Source organism: Thunnus maccoyii, chromosome 9, assembly GCF_910596095.1.
Source record: "Thunnus maccoyii chromosome 9, fThuMac1.1, whole genome shotgun sequence".
NCBI lineage: Eukaryota > Metazoa > Chordata > Actinopteri > Scombriformes > Scombridae > Thunnus > Thunnus maccoyii.
Window position 1 is genome coordinate 20,664,623 of NC_056541.1, and position 26,135 is coordinate 20,690,757.

The following is a 26,135-nucleotide window of genomic DNA, read 5'->3' on the forward strand; positions in this document are numbered from 1 at the left end:
CAAATGTAAATGAAGCACTTGTAAAATCATCAAAAATTTAAACGCATTCACTTCCTAATTTGCATTTGTCATCCATCATAATCTGAACTGGTTGTCACTGCTGTGGCGTGTCACTGTTTACAGGATGGAGTTTCAGTATGGGTTCAGCGTACCAGTTTCACAGTTGGAGGGTGTTTGTGGTCGTCTGTGCCCTGCCCTGTGTGTGTGCTGTGGTGGCACTTACCTTCATGCCCGAAAGTCCCAGATTTTACCTTGAGGTAAACAGATTTCTCTGAATTGTTACAGTTCAGCAAATGTTCACACTGAAATTGTTCTGATATCTCCTGAATCTGCCGCATTGGCCGTATCTTCAAGAAGGCAGCCTCACGGTGCTGTGTCAGTGTCAACAACTGTCTGTGCTTATCAATTTTACATTTTATATCTTTATAATAATATGTCAGTCAAATAGTGAGTATTTCCCAACAGATGTTTAATCAGACCAAACAGTGTGAGTCATCCAAAACTCTTGGATAAGGCCTTATATGCGACTGCAAAATAGAAGCCTAAAGATCAACGCCAGTAGGTTTCTGCTGCAGGATAATTACCCTTTGAAGTAAAATGAGTCACCGTTGTCGTGACTCTCATGATTTTGGCCTAGGAATCAAAGGAGTGTATTTATGTACAGTATATATGATTGTGGATAGGAGACGGTTGCCATCCCTGAGTAAGGGAGACTGGTGCTGATTGCATGAATTTATCTTGTCTTCTCTCTCCCTCGCTTTCCCCCCTGTCAGGTGGGGAAGCACGATGAAGCCTGGATGATCCTCAAACAGATCCACGACACCAACATGAGAGCGCGTGGGCAACCGGAGAAAGTCTTCACCGTGAGTGTTTGTTTCTCCTGCACGCTGTCTTGGCTGGGTTTCTGGATGCTTAAGGAAGCAAAGAGGCTTATATTCTGCCACCGCTGGGACAGGCTTTAACACATTCTCTGTGCAGGATCATATCTGAATTATGATGGTTCTGAAAGCTGTTTTGTGTCATTCAGGCTTATTTGCTGCATGAACTGCACTTTGGGAAAGCCTCTTAGTCAACATGTTTCTTGAATTGATCATGTACTCTAATACCACCTGTTCATATTCAACTCCTTGATTCTGATTAGATTTTCATTCCAGTTATCGTTTGCTTTCAATACTGTTTGAAACGAGGGATTAACACATAGAAATAGAGAAAAAAAACCTAATAAAATTGACACCTACAATACAGTAATTCATAATCGTAGTGATGTCACTGAGCTATTGTACTACTGTAATTATTTTGTTTCCTGTGGTTAATTTCCCAGGTAAACAGGATCAAGATCCCAAAGCAGATGGATGAACTGGTGGAAATGGGCTCAGAGTCTGGAAATCCAGTTTCCAAGGCTTTCTTTCGGATAAAGGCTGAAATACATGGGGTAAATGTTTTCGTATTTCATTGTACCTTAACATCAGCTGTTTAACACATTTATGTCCACTTACCCCACCCCAAATATGTCTTTTAATTACATATACTGCAAAGTGAAATTGATCTCTTGTCTCTCTTTAGATCTATATGAATCTCATGAAGTGTTTCAACTACCCTATGAGAGAAAACATGATGCGGCTAGCCATAGTGTGGTTCACACTGTCATTTGGGTGAGCTTTCTGATCTCATTTATGTCACAGAAAAATCTAGTCTAATTTTTTTCGCTCAGATAATAGCACAAGGCAGTCAGGCTTGCGGCCACATTGCATTTCTGTCATTGTGATTTCTCTGCTGTGCAGAAGTTGCGTGGTTGCGTGAAATCAATCACAGTCCTGTGGATCAATACTGGCCCATTGGTGTCTCAGTCTCAGTCTCAGGAGCAGAGATAGGAGTGAAAGCAGCCAGGGATTTAAAAAAAGCACACCCTCAAAACACTCTTTAAAATCAAACAGAAACCACAGGTGTCTCCCGGTCTTCTGCTGTGTATGTCTGCCTCTCTGCCTCTCTGATTGCACATTTAAGAGTGTACCTATCCGTGTTTTTGTCAGATCTCAGTTGAAAATCAACATTATTACGCTGATCAATTGACAAAATAACCTCCTGCTATCCTGATACAGTATGTATTCTGCTGGTTGCAGGTATTACGGCCTGTCAGTCTGGTTCCCTGATGTTATCAAACACCTTCAGGCAGATGAGTATGCCTCTAAAGTTAAGATCCACACCAATGAACGCATCGAAGACTTCACCTTCAACTTTACCCTGGAGAATCAGATCCACAGAAATGGCCTCTTCATCAATGATAGGTAGGAGAAGTCAATTTACAAGCAGGATGAGTGAAGGCAAAATTATACGGATAATTGTTGAGTTTATAATTTTAATCAGAGATCCTACAATTTAACATATTTTAAGCTATAAAAATATAATTATAATAATTACACATACTGTGATAAATCATTGAAAGCACAATGCTACTTTGTCTCTTCAGATTCATCAGCATGAAGCTGAAGTCCGTCACTTTTATCGACTCAACCTTTCGTAACTGCTTCTTTGATGATGTCACATCGGTGGGCTCCTTCTTCCGTAACTGCACTTTCATTGATGCATTCTTCTTTAACACAGGTGAGACCATTAGAATTAAAGACCCTTGAACTCTTGCTTTGACATGAATACACAGCTTGAGCAGCATGTTTTCTCATTTCGTATTCTTAGATTCATCAGGTGAAATTGACAAATGGTTAAAAGGAAATATGGCAGACAAAACCACAGAAAACACTGATTTCCTCTGTGCTGTTATTGTCAAATTGTGATTTATTGTATTCTCTGTGCAGACATCGATGACTCCAAGCTGATTGATGGCACAGAGGTGATCAACAGCACTTTCACCCACAACAAGACGGGATGCCAGATGACGTTTGATGACGACTACAGTGCCTACTGGGTTTACTTTATCAATTTTCTGGGGACTCTGGCTGTTCTGCCCGGCAACATTGTGTCCGCCCTGCTCATGGACAAAATCGGGCGTCTGTCCATGTTAGGTAAGAAAGAGGGGTTCATGTTTGTGTGTATGGAGGAAGGTGAGTGTACAGTGGAGTAATTGATTTTCACATGTAGGATGTTGAAATGATTCATGCTATGGATGTAACATCCATCATGGAGTATGAGAGGCAATTTTGAACATTACTTAAATGAATGTCACTAACTCTTTCTCTCTGTTTGTGTCCATCAGGTGGATCCATGGTCTTGTCAGGCATCAGCTGTTTCTTCTTGTGGTTTGGCACCAGTGAGTCCATGATGATTTTCATGTTGTGCCTTTACAACGGCCTGAGCATCTCTGCCTGGAACTCCCTGGATGTGGTCACAACTGAGTCCTTCCCTACTGTTAGGAGGTGAGGGGACAAAATGGTATATAGTTGTTTAGACTTGCTAATGGATTTCCATACACTGGAAAGACATATGAGTAAAAACAAAGAGATTATTCAATCAACTTTAACACATTTCTCTCTCTTCTCTACTTTTTACCTCCATGTCCCTGACTTTTCTCTTCCCACAGAGGGACAGGATTTGGGTTCTGCAACGCTTTGTGTAAGCTGGCTGCAGTCTTGGGGAACATGATTTTTGGTTCCCTTGTTGGCATCACGAAGGCCATCCCCATCCTAATGGCCTCATCTGTGCTGGTGGGGGGAGGTCTGGTGGGTCTCCGGTTGCCTGACACCAGGGCGAATGTCCTCATGTAACACCAGCATGACGCTCATCAGCTGGGGTGAAATGGAAATAAAATCCTCTTGAATCCAAGAGGAAGTCCAGGGAGCAGTGAACAAGGAATGCAAATGGCTTGGTTCATACACATCTTAACACTGTTAAACACGTTTAACTTAACTGTAGTTGACTAAACTGTAGTTTAGGTATAACGTTGGATTGAAACCCATTTTTTCACCATGTGTTTGACTTCTATCATACCAAACATTAGATTCCTTGCAAGTTAATAATAAGCTCAGTCATTTTGTGAATTTATTGTCTGAAGATTTCACATGACAGAGCTGAGAAGTTGCACAGGTTCTGCTGCTGAGACTTTGGTTTAATTTTATTCAGTGGATGGCTGTACCTTCCAGCCGCAGCCATAATCTTGTGTGGAGTCATCGCATGGTTAAAGCTCAAGGCTTTTAATATTGATACAGTCTTATTAAGACAAGCCAGATGGGGAGAAAAGAGAAAAACAAGCTGTAATGAGCACAGCCAGCCTGCTGTGTGATAACGGAGGGAATAGATGATCAGACAGAGCGGACACACGACACAGATGTATGACAGCTGGTTTGCCCACAGGACCCACATACACAGGACATGTTGCAGACAGTCAGCATACACAAATCCATAAACACTCACATGTAGATATACTTTTTGTCCAAATCCATGTCTTAAAATACACTCATACTCGCATATAATTATACTCTCCGTCCCATTCTGCACTTGGACCGTACACACAATACTGTTTTTGCTCAACATGACATTTTCTCAGATACCTGAAACCTTTTCAAAGTAGATAATTCACATAAGATACCAAGCCCTTTGCATTACCTACCCAACCAAGAATAAAAAAGGCCATATTGAAAAACTGTATTTTCTTGTACCAATAATTGTATGGTATGTTGAATCTGAGGACTTTCATTTTATTTATTGCTGTGTAGTTGTGAAGTTGGAATGATGAATTATTCATTTTATCCAAATGTTGTTATTCTAGGCCCCCTTCCTTGTGTTGTGTTGTGTTATCGTACCAAAGCTCTCTGATGAGCACTCCTTATGATTTATGTTGGATTTTGCTTGTGGCAGTGACGTTGATAATGACATGTCATGCTGCTTCCTTCCTTTTAAAAATACTGAATGGCCTTTTTAAATGTGCCTCTCCTTAACTGGAGCAGTCTGCCCATAGTCATGTGGTGTCCTAAGGAAAAGACAGAAACTTAATAGGAAGTATATAAATAGAATGATCATTAAGTTTTTGTGTATATATGTGAAATATGTGGCCAATGCAGTATTTTATTAGGGTGTCAATTCATTTCCTAAACCTCATCTCTTAGGTTAGACATTCCTGTTTGGATAAAAATCTTTATTTTTGTGAAATAAGCCTCTTCCTCTCCAGAGATTAATTCCACTACTATACTCTAGGTAACAATGAGCCATAATATGATCAAATGGTGTAAATTACCTAGCACGACTGCAAAGTAATAATGTAAATAACAGCCACCTCTTTATGAGGGATAATTGGTGCCATTCATGATGAAAATGTCTCCTAAGGAAACTTCTTAGTTTTTTGACCAAATCTTAAAACATCTGAGTAAAATTCAACTCAATTATGTTTCGCATAATTGTTACATATATGGAATTCAAATTCTGCCATAATCTCTCACTTAAAAACATGATCTGTTATGTATATCTTGTTTTTCAATCAGAAACACAATGCATACGGCTGAAGATAATGATAATAAGATAAGATAAGATGGGTAGATAAGATGCAATAGTTAAGTTATTAGTTTAAATGTTAAAATGCCTCTAAAAACTTTAATTGACACTAATTGACATTTCTCAAATACACAGCAATTCAGTTGCTTTCAGTCCTGTTTTATTGACGCCCATGGATTGTATTTTCTCTGGCTTACAGCCTGTGCCCTCCTGCTTTTCTCTGCACGCGCATCTGTATCTCTGATTGCAGCATAGAGCTAGTTTGCCCTTTCACTGCAGTTGGTTCTCTCAAGGCTATACAAAACAAACAAACAAACAAACAAACAAAGACAACTTACAGGCTTCCAAGCTGGCACATATGCATCCATTTCCATTAACCTAACTGTCTCTCGGATTTTATAAAATCTGTGAGAAATACATAATAAAATGTGCTGCTATTGCGCAACAGATATTTTCTGACCACATGATTTAAATATTTTTGAGTATGGCATACTGATTCTAAATAAATGCACTGATATAAAAAGCAATGACTTTTGCCCAGTGTCAGTGCAACACTACTAACTGCTGTCAGTAGCAAGAATAACAGAGGGATCTGTACAGTCCTGGATGTGTTAAAACCTTAATTAGTGGCAGATCTACCTGATGTGTTACACTGGGGAGAAATCATATCACCTATTTTGTTTGAGGTATTTGGAGTATTGCTTATATGTACTGTATTTATGTGTGTGTGCGTGTGTGTGTGTGTGAGAGACAGAGTGTGTATGCTTGTGTCAGTGTGTGCAAGCATGCGTGTGTGTGTGCATATACCCAGCTGCGGGCCTACGTATGCATTTAGTGTAAATAATGTACATATCAAAGCTGATATTGGTGGACGTCTGGGTTAAATGTGTTTAAGCTCCTCGATCGACTCATGTGTCTCCTGCTTTGTCCAAGCGATAAGTCCATCTGCTGTATCTCTGTTGTACATCTCTGTGTGTCCGTGGCTTTAAGCCCCTATTCACCCGCTACTCTTTGTGTGCGTGTGTGTGCGTGTGTGTGCACAAACTTGCATGTATGTAAGAAATCTTCTATTCTTTTGTGCTCAACTTTGTGTTCTTATTGTAAATTCTTCTGGCAGAAAATGATGGCAATATTCTGATTTTTGTTGAGGAAAAATGTGAATGTATCACTCTTGTAAGTTCTGTTCATCCATTTTATGGAGGTAATCAAATGTATGTGGAGAATTAAGTTGTATGTTATTGTAAAGGGCCTGCCAGTCATAGGATGACTGAGCTGTATGTTCAGAGGTCCATAAGTGTGAAAATATGTGAAGAAATAATGCCCTGTGAATAATGTTAGAAACTGGAAAGGCAGGGATTGCAGACTGTGCTGCTTTTGAACATATATACAATAAAAGTTATGTTCTCTAGCAAATTATGCAATGCATTTATTTCATAAGCATTATGTCAAACCTCACAGAGTAAAATTCATCTCCATACTTTATATATTACAATACTGCGCTTATATATAATATCAAGATTGATTTTTTATTATTTTCTAACAAACACACAATTTTGGGGAGAAATTATGCAAACACAGACTTGCAGTGACAACTTTTCCCTTTGTTCAATTAGCTTATTTGCATGTTCATGAGTATTTTGTTACATGTGCACTTCAGAGGCTAAAGATACAATAAAAACTCAGTTGCCACTTTATTAGGTACAAATAGCTTTGAATAGCTGAAAGTAGTGTAGTCTAATACAACAGCTCTGCAAGTCCTACCTTCATGAAAAGATATATTTTTGTTCAAACTATTTTAGAGACATGTTGATTTAACTTTATGGTCATTTGTAGTTTGTGGTGCTGTTGGATTGAATTGCATTATACTGAGAGGGGTTTATAACATTTAGTCTACAATTATGGACATAAAAGAGATGGAAAACATATTGAACCACCTCTCACCCATAGCTAGCAACTGAGAGTAAATACAAGCAGAGAAATGCATACACTATACACCTGTGTGCCCTTCACTCGTAATAATCTCTAGCTAATGCTGCCACCTAGTGGCTGAGTTCAAGTACTAGTGTTATTACAGTTTTTCTCAGTCGTTTTGACACATTTCTCAGATCGGAATTGAAATTCTCAAAACTACTTGTTCATCCTCCACATCATCTAGTCACTTGTGCACATACTAAAACCAATTTCTCATTCTTTTGAACAAATTGTAAATGCTTTGACACAGTCATGTAAATGATTATGTACAATTGTCTGCTGTTTCCTACATTATCAATTGCTTATGTCATGTTGATCAAAATGTATTATACTGGTTCTATGTTGAATAGTCTTACCCCCCAAAACATCTAGGCATTAGTTAAAATAGCTCAGAGGTGCATCTCATGAACCTTCACTTGGCGAGCATATAATATATGCTCGCCAAGTGCACAACACAGTGTTACAATTTCTGACAATGGAAGAACAACAAGGAAATGAACAGAGTTGACAGCCGGGAAGAAGAAGAGGGAGGCAAAATGGAGGACACAAAGAAGGACACATTTGGGTGCATTACCAAACCCAAACAAACAAAAATGTGATACAGCTTTTCTCAGTTGCTTTGGTACATTTCCCGAATCATCCTTAACATTTGCATAACAGTAAGTGCATTTCTCAAAACAATTCATACAAACAGCACCACACAATGGATTACCTGCAAAAGGCTGTAACTTGCTCAAAATCCTTAGTTTATCTCTCAAAAGTAAATATTTAAGTCACTGAACCTGTCAGTGCCATCTGAATGACAAGTGATTCTGTCATTGTTTACAAACAAGATAGTCAAAATGCTTCGCCATGTTGTCAATATAACAGAGTACTCTGTAAGTATTTTCTGATGTAAACAAAGGTTTTGATGAAAATGATTGAAACACTGCCACCCCTGTGAGGTAGTCCTGGAGTCCTGTGTGGGAAAAATACAGTAATGCAAAACACAAGACTGAGTACAATTATGTCCTTGGCCTCCTCTACCTCTTTTTTTTTTTTGCCTCCCTACCCTTCTCCATGCAGCCTTACTCCTCTTCTTCTTCACAACTGTTGACCCTGTTCATTTCCTTGTTGTTCTTCCATTGTCAGAAATTTTAACACGGTGTGTTGTTGTGCTCTGCCTATATATGTTTGCCAACTGAAGGTTCATGAGATGCACCTCTGAGCTATTTTAGAGAACTGGTTGATCATTGGTTGATCTAACACTTGACACATTTCCCTTCATTAGTGAAAGTCAAGATTCACCTGAGAGCAATTCATCAATTCAGGACACATTTACAATAAAAAAAGTCTAATAGAAATGTATTGAAAATATGCTTGACAGATTATGACAACTGGTTCAACCATTTTGCATGTGATGACTAATGCAATGAACTAATGACTAGATGTTTTTTTGGGGTGAGACTATTAACAGAGAATTAGTATAATGTATTTTGATAATGTAGGAAACAACAGACAATTGTACATAATAATTTGCATAAATGTGCCAAATGATTTGCAATTTGTTTAAAAGAATGAGAAACCGGTTTTATGTTGTGCACAAGTGACTAGATGATGTGGATGGCTGAACAAGTCGTTTTGAGATTCTCACTTTTGATTTGAAAAAAACTGTACGCACAAGTTTTGTGTTAGTGGTTGTGGTTGTGGTGGTGTGAGTATTTACAGTGTTTTTTTCCCCTAGTGGAAGTAAATGCAGCATGAACCACCTTTTGGCCAGCAGGTGGTGCAGGGTGTTAACCTCCATCTCCTGTCCCGTCAAACATTTCACCTCACAGAGAGAAGTAGCGGCGGCAAGATAACACAAAGTAGTTTGTTCAGGACTCAAGCCCAAGAAGCGCACACCATGGGGATTGTCTGCCGCAAGTGACAGTTGGCGCTTTGATGAAACTTTTGAAGGCTGTTGTAGCCCCATTTTTTTTGTCATTTTTTCCCCTCCACAGTTAGCTACTCTAGTTATTTTATTCACATCAATATATCCTGACTGAGGCGCGGCATATTGCGGCTGTAACGGTAACGTTAGCTAAAGTTATTTTCAGTTCAGACGAGTTCACCAGTGGAGGAAACACGGCAGGATGTACCATGAAGAAACCGCAACTTTACAAAAGCCACGATATGGAAGTAAGTTGCACTCTTTCTAACGGGGTTCAAGCTAACCTTGTGTCTTTACTGGGTTAAAGGACAGACCGTGAGTACAAGCTAATGTAACGTGCCATCACAGCAACAGGTGGCTCAGCAGCACCTGGCGTCTGTTAAAACCAGTAAGATACCTTTAGTAGGTGTGGCAGTCGCTGACAGTCGTGTAAAATAAAAATGAGAAGTGTTTAAAGGTGATGGAGGTTTTTAGGTTGAGGACTCAGATTTTTGTGAATTAAACTTACAAGGTGGGTTAGTTCAGGGTCCAGACAAAAGATGCTGTGACCTGGAGACTTAGCTAACCTGTAGTTTTCCTTCACAGTTCTCCTAAAACACCTCAGTGTTTTTTTTAATCTATTTATTTAATGGTAGCAGACAGCATATCAGCCTGTCTACACATAAGGCTTTTTTCTCATAGGTTAACCATTAACTTTGGATTTTGCTGCTGTGGAGAAATCCATGACTAACTCAATGAGCAGGTCAAGAATGTAACCACACATTTCAGGTCTACAACATAAAGTCAGGGTTTTACTATATGTATCTTGTCACAGACCAGCATCTGTGGGCAAAGTACAACTTTGAGAGATAAGGCCAGCCATTTGTGTCTTTATTGTAGTCTTTTTTGCCACTTTGGACCATTGAATTTCATTGACCAACACTGTCTGTCCTGCATACAGACACATGGAGGGGTGTGTCTGTACAGCACAAAGACTGAGACACTGTAGACTTATGAACCAACAATGTCTCTTCAATTTGTTGGCCTGAGTAAGTTTCTGCTACATGTGTTTTAACTATAGCAAAGTCAAAGGAATTAATTTCAGTAAATGTCAGACTAACCTTAGTTTATGGATTTTCCTGTGAAATGGACTGATCCAAAAGCAAAGTTAGTCATGATTTGTAACTCCCCAGTGCCTCCCAAAAGGTTTGGTAGAATAACCCTGCAGCTAAACAACAGCATGAGTCATAATCATAGAGCCAATAACTCGGGTCCGGTGATCCTGTGACATACAAAAGCAACAAACCCCATCCTGAGGGTTAAATATAACGCTCAGTGCAAGAGTGCACACAGGCCCTTGCAGGAAGTGTGTGAGGAGTCAGAAGGGGTAATGGCTGCAGCATGGTTCCTCTACCTCTGAGATGAGTGAAATACACATTTGCATCTTCTTAAACAGCGCAGCTGGGCCTCCAATCTGTGGTTGGATGGCCGGATGTTGTACTTACAACGTGAGAGTAGAGGACATTTCAGCCGAGGCTGAACATCTTATTTTGTGTGTGTGTGTTTACAATGTATGCGTTTGACTTGTGTGTCTGTTCACATGTGAGAATTAAATGTCATGTATCTATTAAGACTTAATGGATGGATGTGTGAGCAGGTGGCAGATGAATAGACAGAAAGTGCTTGAGAGGTTTAAAAGATTCAGATTAGCCCCATAGAGGCTAGATTGAAAAGCGCTGCAGCACAGTACAATAATACAATAAATACATAGCAGCGTACAAATTCACACAAATAAACCACTACAGAACATGTTATAGCAGTAAGTAATTAAAGCACAGTACTAAGAATTACAGGTCTGCGCTTTTCCCCACTCCACTGGGCATTGGGATTAGATTGAACAGGCTAATGAATCAACAGGTTTAATCACTTTAACTTGGCATCACAAGAGGCAGTAATGTTCATGTAACCCATGTGGATAAACAGTAGACTCTGGTGTCTGTTTGCATGTTTACTGAATCTTACTTGATGTCCTAGACTCTCATAAAGAAGAATAAAAAGCGTGATCTTCCATGTGAAAACTCAGCTGCTAGACTGTATTCAAACCCAGAGCATGGTGCTGGGTCCAGTGGGAGAGAGCAGCTCTGCTCTGAAACTGAGCCCCCGAGCGTCAGATTGGCCCTTCACTCAGCCAGAAGTAAAGAGATTTGATTGGATTAGAGCAGGATAAGAAGCGTTGGGGGGAGGAGATCTCATTAAGCTGCAGGTAAAGGTCAACTCTCAGCAGAAGTCACTTGTCAGTCGGGCACCCCACTTTGACACGGCCATTTCATCTCTCTCATACAGCGGTTCATCGGAGCACAGGATGAAGTACAGTTTCTGAGGGGATCTCAAACTCCTAATAATCAAAATGAACCACTTTTAACAAGAATTATCCTCTCAGCCTTCCTGATGTACTCGTATTGTACGTGTTTGATAGGATGAAGAAGATGGATTTACAGTATCAAAATCCAGACGAATGAAGCCTCCACGTCATTCATGTTGATGTACAGTACAGTGCTTTAAAACTCACACTAAGCATAAAGAAAACAACTTTGTTTCAGGCGCTTCAGTTAATGTCAGTTGAATGAACAACGTCCTTTGAAGAGAAAACATTTCTGCAGTGAGGAGATACAATCAAAGATGATAAAAACGCAGGGTGGAAATTCTTGAGGCGTAGCCTGTCATGCAAAATGCGTTATTTATGCAACGCCATGTTTGCCTATTATGTGTGTGTATATAAGCAGTGTTATGTTTAGAGCTGCAATTATTAGTGGATTCATTGATTAGTCGATCAACAGAAAAGTAATCTGCAAATGTTTTGATTATTGATGATTTTTATGTGAAAACTCTCTGGTCGCAGCTTCTTTAATGCACAGATTTGGTGCTTTTCTCTGTTTTTATGTCATTTTAAATTGAATCGCTTTGGTTCTCGGAGTGTTAGTCAGACCAAACAAAATATTTGAAGATGTCATCTCAAGATCTGAGAGATTGAGATTGACACTTTTCTCTATTTTCTGACATTTTATACGCTAAAAGATTACTAATTAATCAAGAAAATAATTGGCAGAGCTAAATCAATAATAAAAATAATCACTAGTTGCACCTCCAGTCAAGATATGCTACAGTTTAAAAGTGAAACACACTCAAGTAATTGTTTTATGATAGTACAGACTTTGATATATTATTTTATGATTTATTTAATATTTATAGTGGCAAACGGGCCTAAGCTTATCTCTAGATGTGCCAATAATATACTCAAAACTCAAAGTACAAACACAAAACACAAACATTAATACAATAAAATAAAATGACCATAAAACTAATTGGAAAGCAGCAGATCATCCATCACTACATGACTGATCCCTCCTTTCAAAACCGTTTCAACTGTTCCACATATTGATCCCACGACATGAATAACTAAAAGTTAAAGATTAACGTTTTAATTCTGGGTAATTAAGACAATAAAAATGTTTAGCACACCAGTGACATGATTTGGGATTTTGTTTTTTGTTTTTTTTTAGCCATTCAGGACGATGAGAGGCTGTCAGCGGAGGAGATGGATGAGAGGAGACGACAGAACATCGCCTACGAGTACCTGTGTCACCTGGAGGAAGCCAAACGGTATGGCGGGAGGAGGAGAGGATGAGCTTAATGTCTCATGGTGACCTAAAGACAACCACTTTCCTTTTTTGTTTTTTCATTATTTGCTTTGTCACAGGTTACAGCTCATAGGGATTAAATTGGGTGTGTTCGGTCAAGCATTAGGATGTTTGATAATGTAGAACAAGTTTATTTATTTTATGAACATTGTTACGCAGAAGTAAAAAAAAAAAAAAAACAGGGAGTGGTTTTGAAATGAAGCCATGGGGAGAAAGCCAGGGGAATGTGATAGATAAGGGAACAAAGCAGTGTGTGTTTAAATAATGCTTGTAGTAGTGTGGAGCTGAAACGACGGATGAAGACGTGCATGTGAGATGATGACGTGGACCTGTAAGCCTTCATGAGGATGTGTGAGATTAAGACAGGGGAGGTACTGACTGGGTGGAAAGAGTATCCACCCTTAACCTAACTCACCCCTCAAATAATCGAATAAATACAAAAAATCAAGATGTTTTGATTATCATTTTCTCAGTAGGTTTAGTAATATTTTATTCTCCTGATAGCTTGCGGGGATTTTTCAAAAGTCAGTTATTCTAAAGTCAACATAAACCCGAAGACTCTTTTTTTTTTTGTGAGTTGTCTGAGCAAAACTAAAACTAAACCACTTCCTGTCTTCTTCATATCCATCTGAACAGGAAGTGTGATCGTGCCACTCTTTTTTTACCCACTGATTTCGTGACAACCCCACCCAGTGACACAGAGATTGATCCCTGGGATTGATAATTTATGCTTAAATTGCGTTGTTGTGCTGTAGCCTAGTGGTGACAACAACAATTAGTCTTCTTGTTTGGACACACTTGTTTATAAGAGATGTGTGGGTTTCATTTACATCAGCATTTCCTCAAAGGTTATTGTTTGACAACTGAAGCTGCACTTTGACTCAGTAAAGACTGTTTGAACAGCCTACATGATCTGCTTATGTCACAGGATAATAATGGTCTGCGACGGCAGGTAGCATAGACGCAGCACAGATGCAGTCACTTAAATAATAAGCAGGTCATGCCTAGATTATGACACATTTTTCTCTTTTAGTGTGCTGGAGGAACTTAAGCGGAAGGCTATTTTAGCTGCACTGAAACAGTTTAGGGAACATGTGCTTTAGCAACACCCCATGGTCAACCTCACAGTGACTATTTCACCCTCACTTCCACACATAAATCACACTTTCACTCTTTGTAGCTTCCTGTTATTCCATCCAAGCGCTACTGACTTTAATACACTGCTGTCGATTGTGGAATGGGACCTCTATTGACCTCTACTCTGGGAAAGGTGTCAAGTTAGATTAGGATTAAGACAGACGTCTAAGGAAGCCGTCAGCCACAGAGAGCATGGGATTAGATTCTGCTCTCTGGGTTCAGGAGTCAGCATTTACTGAAACAAGGCAACCATGACGGAAGCCACTCTTGTGAAGGTGTTTTAGTACACCTGGAGAGTGAGCTTTCAAGAACAATATCATCGCCTACTCATGTCTTTGGAAACAGTGCTAGAAGTTGTTTGTCCTGTTAAAACATCTCCAGAACATCAGATTTTGCCAGAAAAAAAGCTCTTTGTTCTATCAAAAAGGGGAAAAGAACCATAAAATTACTCATGAAGCTCATTCAACATAAATTAAATCTTCTGTAGTCAAACGATTGCACTAAAAGTACAAAAGTTCTTTACTAACTTTATGATGCTATGAATTTTCTTAATAAAAATCGTTTTTGTTTTTTTTTGGCAGTGCATGAGCGTTCACAGGGGAATACTATCTTAAACTGTGTCTCAAATTAATGTAATTAAAGTAATTATGGGTAGAGCATCATTGAAGTAACAAAGTTGAATGGGAAAGTCAGATTTTTATGATATTTTAAATGCCAAGATGATTTGTCAGGCACACAGTTTTGGGCAGTGAACTGAAATATTAGCATAGTCCTGGGCCGATCTGCAGGACGGTATTGGGGCAGATCACTTTTTTTTTTAATTGGATTTCTATCAGCTCCTTACAACCCAGTCCAATTACTTTCAGATCCTCTGTGTTCTGCAGTTTTATGTTTTCCTTGCATGCCATCTGTGAAAAATGTATTATTGCTCTCTATTAAAAACTGGAGCCTATTTCTAACGCATGAACAAATAAATAGCAGGCTTGGTAAAAAATATTCTCACTGAGAGCATATGTCAGCAACAAAACAGAGACACCTGCGGTTTTACAAGAGTTGCTTCGCTTCAGTTGTCTTAAATGACATCAGGTGGACTGCAGGACGTAGTGAACGCAAAAGCAGCTGATTTCCTTGTCGTTTATGAACTCGGATATTTCATGTGACCAAACCACAGTTCTTTACACAGTACAATGGCCCCGTGCTTTGTTGTTCAAAGTCCCCCTAGATTTGTAACTTAAATGACACGGTGGATTGCTAAGTTTGGCCTGCTGATGTTTTCAGCTGAAGGACACACCCTCCCAACACACAAAAACACACACACATAGACTTTGCACCCTCACCGGTGAGTAAACAGTCGACGGTATTTGTAGCTTTTTTGGATGGACACCGTGGTGGTTTGCGTTGATATAGGTCCACCCCTGTGCTATCTAGAGCATGTTTTTTTTCAATCAAGGATATTATCCTATTTTTTTTTAGACATTCCTATCCCCACCACACATGCTGAATTTCTCTGATGTCACTCAAACCCACAGGCACACACACAAACAAACTCATGACCAGCGTGACCAAGCAACAGTAGTCTATATGACGCAAGCCACCAGAGGAGGCTCTGTGCAGACAGTTAAGACTGGAGCTGAAAGCAAAGGAGTGTAGTCTAATATTGATATGTTGATGTTGATGTGGGACAGACTGAAGTCTCAGAGTCCAGAAAGTTTTGTTTAGTTTAGCCCAGTGGGCCTTAGATTGGACAATGACAGGAAGGCCTGCTTTGGAGTGTTGTAAACAGGAGTCTGTCCTGCTTCAGGATTCAGGATGCTTTGTTTTAAGTACAGGAAGTGAAGTTTCACAGGAGAGCTCTCTTACCCATGCAGGATGTTACAGCATGGGTAACAAGGGTAAATGGTATCATAAAGAATTCTACAGGAAAAAGTGGTTTATCTCACATTTTTTTTATAATATTTACACCCCTGAAGCACTTTCACAGAGCAAAGGCAGCGGGTATCTGCGGTGAACATTTTATTAAAAACATGTCTGACATAGTTTTTCTTGCATGATCTTCAGTGACAGCTGCTAAAGTTGGTTAGGAAGCTAATGCTTATTGCTAAAGGTCTCTAACTGCACACTCCACTGGGTTTGTGTTGACAGGGCATGGTGTGTCGTGGTTGTCCTTAATGTGCTGACTCATATTTTGGCAGAGTAGAGCTGTTGAGCACCCACACGGCCTTAATTAACCTAAACAAGGTATCTGTGTGCATGCATGTGGGAGGGTGCGCTTTATTGCTTACAGACTGAAAGAGGGCTGGAGTTGCTGGTATGAATAACTCATTAAGGAGTTCAAATAAGCTAAATCACTGAGCTCTTACTGGTAGATTCGACAAGGGATAAATTCAGTTGTAGGATAATGAGCAACAAGGAGGAAATGTAAACATTAACATTAACATCAGCTTCCTCAGGGTAAAACCATCAGGACAGGGCCATACTAATAAATATGGTATCACTTCCAGGCAGTAAGATAATGTGTAACAGATTCTCAAACCATGATATTTCACCATCCTCACCAATCATTCACTAGTTCCTTGGAATGGAGCTTTTCCTGATATGTCAGTTAAACGGTTTGGCAGAGACTGTAGTTGAACCCTACAGATGGACATTACGTCAGGCTGAAGGAAGGTTGACATGAATATCCTGTGTTCACCATGAGTAGTGATATAATCACATTCATTAGAGGTGTCTCATGATTACACATAGTTAATGTCTTGCTGAAGTGGAACTCACAAACCTTCATTTGTGATCAATTCAGGCTTTAGACCAACTGAAGTAGTATTAGACATCTTGCTCACTGATGCCACACAGTTTCCATTTCACAAGTGAGACTTACGCTAACCTTCACATGGTCTCAAAGCTCAGATTGTAAATCTATCCACAGCCCCCTTCCTAAGGCATGCTGGGCACGGTGTGGGTGCTGTCTATAACAATGCCCAGTTCTCACTGGCCTCGAGACTACTTGGTCGCTGTGTGTAACCCAGAATGAGTAAATACAGCACCTCTGGAGTTGAGTAGGCTAATTTTGTTAACACTAATTTAATAAAACCAGGGCCAAGTGTGTATTTATCATGGGTTTGAGGTTAAAGCTTAAATGATCACCGTGTAATGTTTACATGAACCTTTGCTCTTTTCTAAATTCACAGGTTTTGTTAGCCAGAGGACTAAATGTATCCCACAGATATCAATGTGTGGAATGAATGTATGGTTTTAGAGATTAAATCATAGACGCACTGTCATAACACTATGTATATCAAAGACAAAGTCACTGTCAGATTTTCAGACATACCTGTTTCCCTCACTGGTCTGTGATGTAAATACAAACAGACATTATTTTTACTTTTGATATATATATCATAATATTCTTGGTCCGCTGTCTTTAGCCTTCACCTTAGCCAGGCATGCCAGCAGGTGTAGGAAAAACCAATATTGACTTTCTGAGTTCATGCAGGTTTTCAGACACCTAATAACTTGTATATCGCTCGGTAGATCTCAGATGGAAAGGTAAACACATTAGGCTGATTTGTTTATTTATATTCTGAATGTAATCATAGCATGTTCTTTTGTATTACAGACAAGTCAATAACTTGATGCTGAAATTTTAATGGTCCTGGTGATTTGACTGGAAATTGAAGCTGTTGCTTACAATGCTTTCCTAATGAAAGTAGTGTCTTTTCATCTTTGTTTATATTCACCTCAGGTAGTTGAGCAATAGTTTGAAATAATGGTATCCACTTCTCGTATTAGAATGAACATGCTTGCTTAGACTCTAATTAGTGATTTATGTAGAAATTTTAATGACTTCCTCCATAGTGGTTACATTGTGAGGCAGCTTGATTTGCCAGATCACGAGATCATGTGAGAATCCATCTTGTCAGGCTTCAAGTTATGCACTTCCCATGAGGATTCTCGCATGATCTCGCGAATCCAGCTGCCTCGCAAGGTAAGATGGAGATGATTCATCAAGTATTTTTTGAAAGTGCCTGTCCTTTTCCAAACAGTTTCCAAAGACTGTGTAACAAACCATCTGGTGTGCCAGGTTAGCATAGCGGTTGCTGAATGAATGTATGTGAAGAGATGCTTTTAAGAATCCTCTGCCTCCTCTGAAGTCAGTATCTGTGTTTTCTCAGGTGGATGGAGGCCTGCCTGGAGGAAGACTTGCCCCCCACCACAGAACTGGAAGAGGGACTGAGGAATGGTGTCTACCTTGGCAAACTTGCCAACTTTTTTGCCCCAAAAATGGTGTCGGAAAAAAGAATCTATGACAGAGATCAAGCCCGTTACAAGGTACGTGTCCATAGTTTCACATTTAGGCCGTATTCAGGCCAAATCAGGCGGTGCGGCAAAAACGCCAGTTCTCCTCCCATTCATTTGTATGGGGGTAGTGCATTTCGGCTCTGGCTGTTTTGGCCGCTGCGGCTGGAAATTTGAGCTGTGGTGACGTCGGATTGGAGAAACACAATCCGATGTCACTGCGGCTGAAGGCTGTGGTGGCCAATCACAGTCGGAGATCAGACTGAACAGAGCTGTAAACTCTGCCATGAGGGAGCACAAAGACGTTACTAAGTGAGGGGAGGACGTTTCACTTCATTTGATAACGTTAAAAGTAAATTTAGGCTCTGCTGTCTGAATGAAGTGAGGGAGCACTGGTAGTGAGAATACCGGTGAATCAGATCAAAAAAAATTTATTTTCTGATTGTCTCACAGCGGTTACTTTCCGGAGTACAAATAAACCCGCCCACACCCCCGCTCGACCCTGCGGCAGAATGCCGCACCACCTGATTTGGTCTGAATAAGGCCTTACTCTCCATCATTCTTTTTATTTTTATTTATGCTTCTCATAACCCTGTTGGAAAGAAAGCTCCTGGAGACAACTTTGATCATAGCAGATAAGAAGATTGGTTCCAGATCTTTTAGGCACGTCCTTACAGTTTTAGACAGTTTTACACAGCAAAGTGTTCAGGCCTTATTGTAACCAGCAGCTGTTGTGCTGCTACAGTAAACTACAAAATTGTCTGAGCTAGATTTTGAGTATGATTTTAATTCCCTTAACAAATCGTACACAAACATCACCAGAGTGGCAGCATGAGGTTATTAGGTATTAGACTGGCTCAGCTATTGTGTGTTATCAAGCAACTGATGACACGTTTGTTTCTCTTTAATGCAGCATGTACTGTGCATGCCATAATAACTCCTCTGTTTTCATGTTGCACTGGGAATGTTTTGATTCACATTTCTTGTTTTCATTTTCAGAGCAAAGGGCTGCACTTCAGACACACTGACAACACAGTACAGTGGCTCAGAGCTATGGAGTCAGTGGGTCTCCCAAAGGTAAGGAGCTCCCTGTTTAACAAACAAACATTCAGTACACAGACCCATTCGAGCCTGCATTCACAGTCATGAGACCTGACGAAAATACAGTTTTCAGTACAGTTGGTGCCCTATAAACAGATTTACAGAACAGAATTAAATCTTTTATAAAACCCAAACTGTTGAGATTCTGAGTTTTAATCTTTACACATATGATAAACAAGCTGAAATACTAGGACAGGACTGAGAAAATGTCATGACTTAAGTGATGCCTCTCATCAACACAACGACATGTGATGTCAGTATGTTAATAGAAAGTTGTTTGTTTTGAATTGTGTTGATTGAAGTTTTTTGGCAGATTTTGTAGCGCTTCGAGGAGTAGACAAAGTTTTCTGTTTGCAATGCAACATTTTACATGAGAAATTGTTCTTTTCCAACAAGTGTTGATTTGGTGCAATGGTGTACCTTACTGTATAAGCTCATGTGGGCTATACACTTACGTGTGTGTGACATGTAAAAACAACTAAATCAGCCAGGGTGATCCGCTGCAAATGATGCTTTGCCACGCAAACTGTGGAACTGGGAGGACTTGGTCTTGGCTTGACACGTGTGTTGGCTCAGGGTTGGTAGATAGGCAGTCAAGTTAAAGGAAAGAGTCCATCTTAAAACTGGGAAATTGTTACATCCATTCGACAACTAAGACTGAGTGGAATCCAATCTCAAACTAGGACAGGTTGTAATTTATCCAACACTAAGGATGTAATTCATTTTACAACAGTTATAGAAAGAATTTCTACCATCCTACGATCCCACAACTACTGTGAGGCTGTCATTTTTGTTAGAAGCTGCAGAGGATACAATGGGAAAACAAGCAATATGAAACTTCAATAGTGTGACAATGGTTCAAAATTACATTAGCTGTAAGAATGTAAACAATGACAGAAGAAATTGTAATGAGGGTGCGGCAATTCTCACAGAACAGTATTAACCTCCATTACATCATTTATTAGATGACACAAAAGGCCCTCTCTCTCACTGAGGCGTCTCCTGGAAATGAAAATGGGGTAAAATTGATACCAACATATCTCTGTACTGCCCTTTGGGATTGCTTTTTATACTAATTTGATTGGCATTTTTAATGAAAAGCCTTTTCAGGAGAAGTCAATCTTGCCCGTAGCTTTTTTTCTATGAGATCATTCCATGTCTTTGAGCTAAACCATGATGTTGAGAGCGTCAGGTGTTCCCATTAAGTCCCATTATGTCCTCCCTTTGCAACTTCTTATGCAGCCTCTCTGTGTGCCCATCAGCAGCTTAAAATGCGAAGGAACATTGTGATGGATTATCTACTCTTGACTGGCTACAGCAGTGAGTGAATAATACCTATTGTGGTTTCTACTTTCAGATATTCTATCCTGAAACGACAGATGTGTATGATCGCAAAAACATGCCCAAGGTGGTGTACTGTATACACGCACTGAGGTAAGAATAAAAAGATTCTCAAAAAAAATGATATTATTACTGCCTTCATACATCTTTCACTTCTGACAGCAAAACCGCTTACTCATTTCTCATCTTTTGTTAAGGTGCCACACCTTTCTGTTGAATGTTATTTCACTTCTAAGAAAAGAATAAAAAAGAGGAAACTGCTAGTGTCATGGTTGACCTACGTGTCAAATGCTGGTATCTAACAGTAAGAATGTAGTAAATATGAGCTATTGGGCAGATTATATCAGCAAGCATTGTGTTTTTCTATAAATGTTTACTTATTCATGTATGCAGAAGTGGTCACTGATGGGTTACTCACTGTCTCATTTAGATTCATTTACTCACGCTTGATAGTTATGGCAGACAAGGTCAAACACTTTGACCTTAATGTGTTTTGATCATGTTGCCATCCACACAGCAGCATAGTCAAGCTACAGAAATTGAGGACAGCTCGTCTGGAGATGACAAATGAATGAGACTGCTTAGACTAACTTTTGTATTACTCTGTGGGGTTCAGACATGGCCTCTTTTTGTGTCCATTAAGTTCAACCTCTAATTTGTATGTCAAGTGGGAAATAGTACTGTAAGTGATATGAAACAAGAACTGGAAAATGTTATTTCCACTTCTGTAAGGCAGTGAGAGTCTTACTGTTCAGATAGACTTTTTAATGGTGGTTATGGTATGTGTTACATACGTCAAGGCTATATTATACACCACCATGCATTTACCTATAGGTAGCCATTGCTTCAATTTGACAAGTTCACATGCTTTCAGTCACTGTATACCTGTTTATTCTAACATTCAATCATGGAATAATTAGGAATTAAAGCCACGGTCCTTTAGTCTCTGTTCCTCAAGTTTTTTTTAAACACTTTGATGAGAATAACCTATCTATACACACTGCTTACGTAAACCTCTATTCAGCATGTCAGCAGAGGCTTCCTGACAATTTAATGTGGTGTTTCAGTGCTCAACTCATTACTTACAGTCTCACCACAAAGGGTGGTTCTTTGTAATGGTTTCACATTTGTGACAAAGTTTATAAAAACACATGGAAAGAAAAGTTAGTGCTCTTACAGTAAGGTTGGTGACATCAATATTATAACTTCACGTCTTTGCTTTTTCAGTTGAGATGATGGAAAGGGTCAATTTTATCTATCTGACCCGTCTAGTCAGCCAAACGCAGATTTAGGGAGTGGTTATGTGAGCTGCTTGGATTGTTTTCTCTGTTGTAGTGTTACGGTCAGGTCCTTAGAGAATTGGTTTCCTTCCCTTCATATGCACACACGTGCTCTTCCTTCCTGAGAGTCCAGCTTAAGTCCCACAAGGACCCAGTGAATACTCTGCTTCCCTGGGTACAAACACATGCACGCATGGAGGCAAAGCAGCAGATGTTCCTCCACATTCAGTGTGGTGGAAAAATTTGAAAGAAACACAATGTAATTGGAATAAAGCATAGTTTACAGTAAGAGCACATTTTGAAACACTTCTGACGAGATGGTAGAGATGTGGGAGTTAATTTATTGCCTAAAAAGAAGGCGTAAACATTGAGATAAAAAAGCTAGAGCTAGTTGCTTCAAGCTAGTCAGCTGATTGTCAGTAATCCCAGTGGCTTGTAATCGGCCACCTTCATTAACCTCAGTCAGCTGTTACTGTGTTTGTGTCTCGTACTCTATCAGCTGCCTGCATGTTAAAACATTACCCTTTGTATAAGCAGAGTTTAGATAGTTGTCCGAAGCCCCCTGTGTCCCAAGGACAGAGTTCATTTCATGTTTACACACTTACTGTGACCAAAGTACAGAATAACCAGCTACTACAAATGCTCCGTTCAGAGCTGTGCTGATGCTAGGCCTGTCCTAAATATGTATAATTCAGTACCACTTATCAGGTACCTGCGGGAAGATGAAAGTTTTATGAAGTTTCCAGCCACCTGCTTCTTGTATTCATTGGCCAGTGTTGGACTGAGTCTGTTGGCTGCTGTCAGATGGTGCTTGTTATACCCTGAACCAACACTACCCCCCTGTGGTCTAGGTGTGACATAGGCCAGAATTAAGGGCCATGGGGAGCAGTTACTGTCATGGAGGAAACGTATCCAAATATTGAGTTTCAGTTTCATAATAACTGTCTTGACCTACAGCTTCCCAGTGCCTTACTAAATTATTATTTTTTGTACAAATCTTTCAGCTTATACTTGTACAAACTGGGCATTGCACCACAGATCCAGGACCTGCTGGGGAAAGTGGCCTTCACAGGTAACACCAGTGGAATTTAGACAGCTTTTCCTAAAACCAAAGTAAAAATGCACCTTTTTAAACAGTAGAAGAAACAATAAAGTGATTATCAATTTATTTTAAAACAAATAATGCCTCTTGACCAGGGAAATCTTCTCTTTGTGGGCTTTAATTTTGTTTACTGGTCTTGTTTGGATTTAATTAACACATAAAAACTTGACATGTGCTCTAAAGTTTTGAAGATTTGTTTGAAGTGTCTCATGTTTAATTTGGAGTTTTTTTTAAACATTTCAGATCATCAATTGTGAATCAATTTCGATATTTTTCCGATTTTAACTAACTTTAATTTAACTTTGGGAAAATGTCAGTGTTCCCTCTGTTTTGTGTGTTAAAAGGAAAATAAATTGCATTGCAGGCGGTATATTTTTGCCTTTCCTCTCTCATACTGTATAATTTCCATTTTCCCTTCCATTGATATATTGTATATCTGTCTTTCAGAGGAAGAGATCAGTAACATGAGGAGTGAGCTGGAGAAGTATGGCATTCAAATGCCAGCTTTCAGTAAGATTGGAGGTATCCTGGCCAACGAGCTCTCAGTGGATGAAGCTGCCTGTAAGTCCTCTGACCTCTTAACTAGATCTCTATATTGAAACAGGTTGTCAAGGTCTTCAAAAAACTGCAAGTACATTAGCCTCTGATAGTGTCGATTGATTGACCTGTTCCCTAATTTTGTTTTGAACAACATTCAAATGTTGTCCTCAGTGCATGCTGCTGTGATTGCCATCAATGAGGCTGTTGACAGAGGTCAGGCATCTGTGACAATGGGAGCCCTGAATAATCCTAACGCAATGCTGAGGAACATCCATGAAGCTCTGGCCCAAGACTACCAGGACTCGCTGAGCCAAGCCAAGGCTCGTAAGCAGGATCAGTCTTCAGGGAGGGTGAGAGGCCTACCAAACACTTCAGTGACCTTTTTGAGTTTTAGTGTCATTATTTATCTGTATATATCGGTTTATCTGAGTTTTCCTAAATGCAGTATGATTTCACTCTGTTCTCGAACTTTGCTTTAATGTGGGAAACATTTTCAGATTCCATGTCACAGAAATACCCCTTTCATACAGGAAACCCATCTAGGACAAACTATACTGCATTCACTTTACATTTTAATCATTCATGTGCAGTAAGACTGCTGTCACAGGTTAACTCTATGTTGTTACCATCCAGAGACTAGTGTTTGCAGTTGTCTTTGCATATTACATACACACACAGACTTCAGATATGTATAGAATTATAGTACACTACAGAAAAAAGTATCAAATACAACTTCTTTTAAGTTTCTCTCTTTCATGCTTGTCGACACATCAATCTCTCTCCATCACTATCTCACTCTATTTTTATGCTAGACGAATATTCAGTTACATAAACGTCAGTAACATTAAATTAAATTCCCACCCCTCCAAAAAACACTTGTTGACTGAAGCTGTGTGTGTCATACATGTATTCAAATCCTGGTCTTTAGGTTTTTGTTGACCCATTCAGGTCAACTTCCAAGACCAATCTGTTGGTATCACTGCACTGAAATTGCAAAATAACATAAAACATATTAGACTTATCATGATTAACATTCAAACCGTATCTGGGGAATGCAAAATATTTAAACTTGATTTTTGCAGTAAACAGATGTTTCTAATTGCGATGTCTAGTACTGACAACTGTAGTGAAAAGAACTCAGCACTGAGGTCTGAAAGGGGTTTCCTACACTGACTCACTCCACAGGCCTTGCCAGCACATTCCAGTGGCTGCAGTGTCAGCTGTACTTCACCAAACACTAACCCTCCGCACTGTCCGGCAGCTCGCCTCCCATTCTCTCCACTAATACCGTTCAAACACGAGCCATCCATTTCCACCTAATGTTTGAAATGTTATTTATTTAAAACATGCAATATCTGTATGAATTGGAAGAAATGTATGTGATCAGCTAGAAATAAAATATTCTACTGCATATGAAATTTGATGAAATAATTATATATATATATTTTTCTTTTGTCTCTCTCCTTAGCGCTCCTCAATTACTGCTGAGGAAAGAGATGTTTATGAGGAGCTGCTAACTCAGCAGGAGATCCAGGGTTGCATAGACATTGTCAACAGTAAGGACTTTCCCTCCCACATAATGGATGCATACCTTCTTGCATGAAAAATAAATCCTCCAATCACGTACAGTGTTGGTGCTTAGCAATACAGTACATCATTAACTCCATAATATTTATTTGTTTAGCACTGATCCAAAAGAATGTGAAAAGAAAACATACATTATCCCTCAAAGATGTCTTGTCTTGGTTTTCCTGTCTGCAGTCCAGGCAGCAGTAAGGCAGGTGAATCAAGCGGTGTCGTCCCAGGATGAAGCTGCTCTGTTGGCGGCGCTCAGGCTTGAAGCTCTGGCCCTGCTGGGTGTTCAGGAGGCAAACTGCCGCTGGTACCTGGAACATTTTACCAACTACTGCCAGCACCAATCCAAGGTATAGTGAGTCAATGGTTCCTAAATCAGGGCATTGGGAATCAGAGTAATTCTGGTTTTCTTTCCAAACTGTTACAGAAGGTAATTGCATATATGTGATTTTTGTTGGAGGTACACAGCACAGTAAATAAGTGGGAACAGAAACCTCCAGACACTTATTGACCTTCATTAAAAGACACTGTATAATCATGAGACTTACATTGTGGTGTCTCTCTAATTTACTGCGATCTTTATGCTGCAGGATGGAGGGAAAGCTGTGATGGTGGACAAAGAGGAGATTCAGAGAGTTGTCAGCTCTTGTAATGACTTTGCTGAGGCAGAGAAACGAAGTAAGCACCTTTTTGTTATATTGCATGGATGTTTATTATCAGTAATTCTGGTCAGTTGAAAACCCCAAGTCTGTCTGCTATTAAGTATACAT

The 26,135-nt window shown here is 39.6% G+C and overlaps 2 protein-coding genes across 3 annotated transcripts in view; both read left to right on the forward strand.

Moving 5' to 3' along the window:
* The window catches only part of sv2ca (synaptic vesicle glycoprotein 2Ca), a 29,621-nt gene extending 24,524 nt beyond the window's left edge, over positions 1-5,097 (forward strand). The window contains exons 5-13 of the mRNA XM_042420709.1: positions 124-257; positions 774-863; positions 1,322-1,432; positions 1,564-1,652; positions 2,121-2,285; positions 2,468-2,601; positions 2,811-3,017; positions 3,209-3,368; positions 3,533-5,097. Coding sequence (XP_042276643.1) covers positions 124-257; positions 774-863; positions 1,322-1,432; positions 1,564-1,652; positions 2,121-2,285; positions 2,468-2,601; positions 2,811-3,017; positions 3,209-3,368; positions 3,533-3,716 — 1,274 coding nt within the window. The 3' untranslated portion in view covers positions 3,717-5,097. The remainder of the gene's footprint in view (positions 1-123; positions 258-773; positions 864-1,321; positions 1,433-1,563; positions 1,653-2,120; positions 2,286-2,467; positions 2,602-2,810; positions 3,018-3,208; positions 3,369-3,532) is intronic.
* A 4,096-nt stretch (positions 5,098-9,193) lies between these two features.
* iqgap2 (IQ motif containing GTPase activating protein 2) overlaps positions 9,194-26,135 on the forward strand; it is a 37,637-nt gene continuing 20,695 nt past the window's right edge. For both annotated transcript variants that reach the window (XM_042420707.1, XM_042420708.1), the window contains exons 1-11: positions 9,194-9,567; positions 12,859-12,958; positions 18,303-18,459; positions 19,426-19,503; positions 20,885-20,961; positions 23,153-23,220; positions 23,698-23,811; positions 23,962-24,140; positions 25,259-25,346; positions 25,552-25,715; positions 25,956-26,043. In XM_042420707.1, coding sequence (XP_042276641.1) covers positions 9,522-9,567; positions 12,859-12,958; positions 18,303-18,459; positions 19,426-19,503; positions 20,885-20,961; positions 23,153-23,220; positions 23,698-23,811; positions 23,962-24,140; positions 25,259-25,346; positions 25,552-25,715; positions 25,956-26,043 — 1,159 coding nt within the window. In that variant the 5' untranslated portion in view covers positions 9,194-9,521. The remainder of the gene's footprint in view (positions 9,568-12,858; positions 12,959-18,302; positions 18,460-19,425; positions 19,504-20,884; positions 20,962-23,152; positions 23,221-23,697; positions 23,812-23,961; positions 24,141-25,258; positions 25,347-25,551; positions 25,716-25,955; positions 26,044-26,135) is intronic.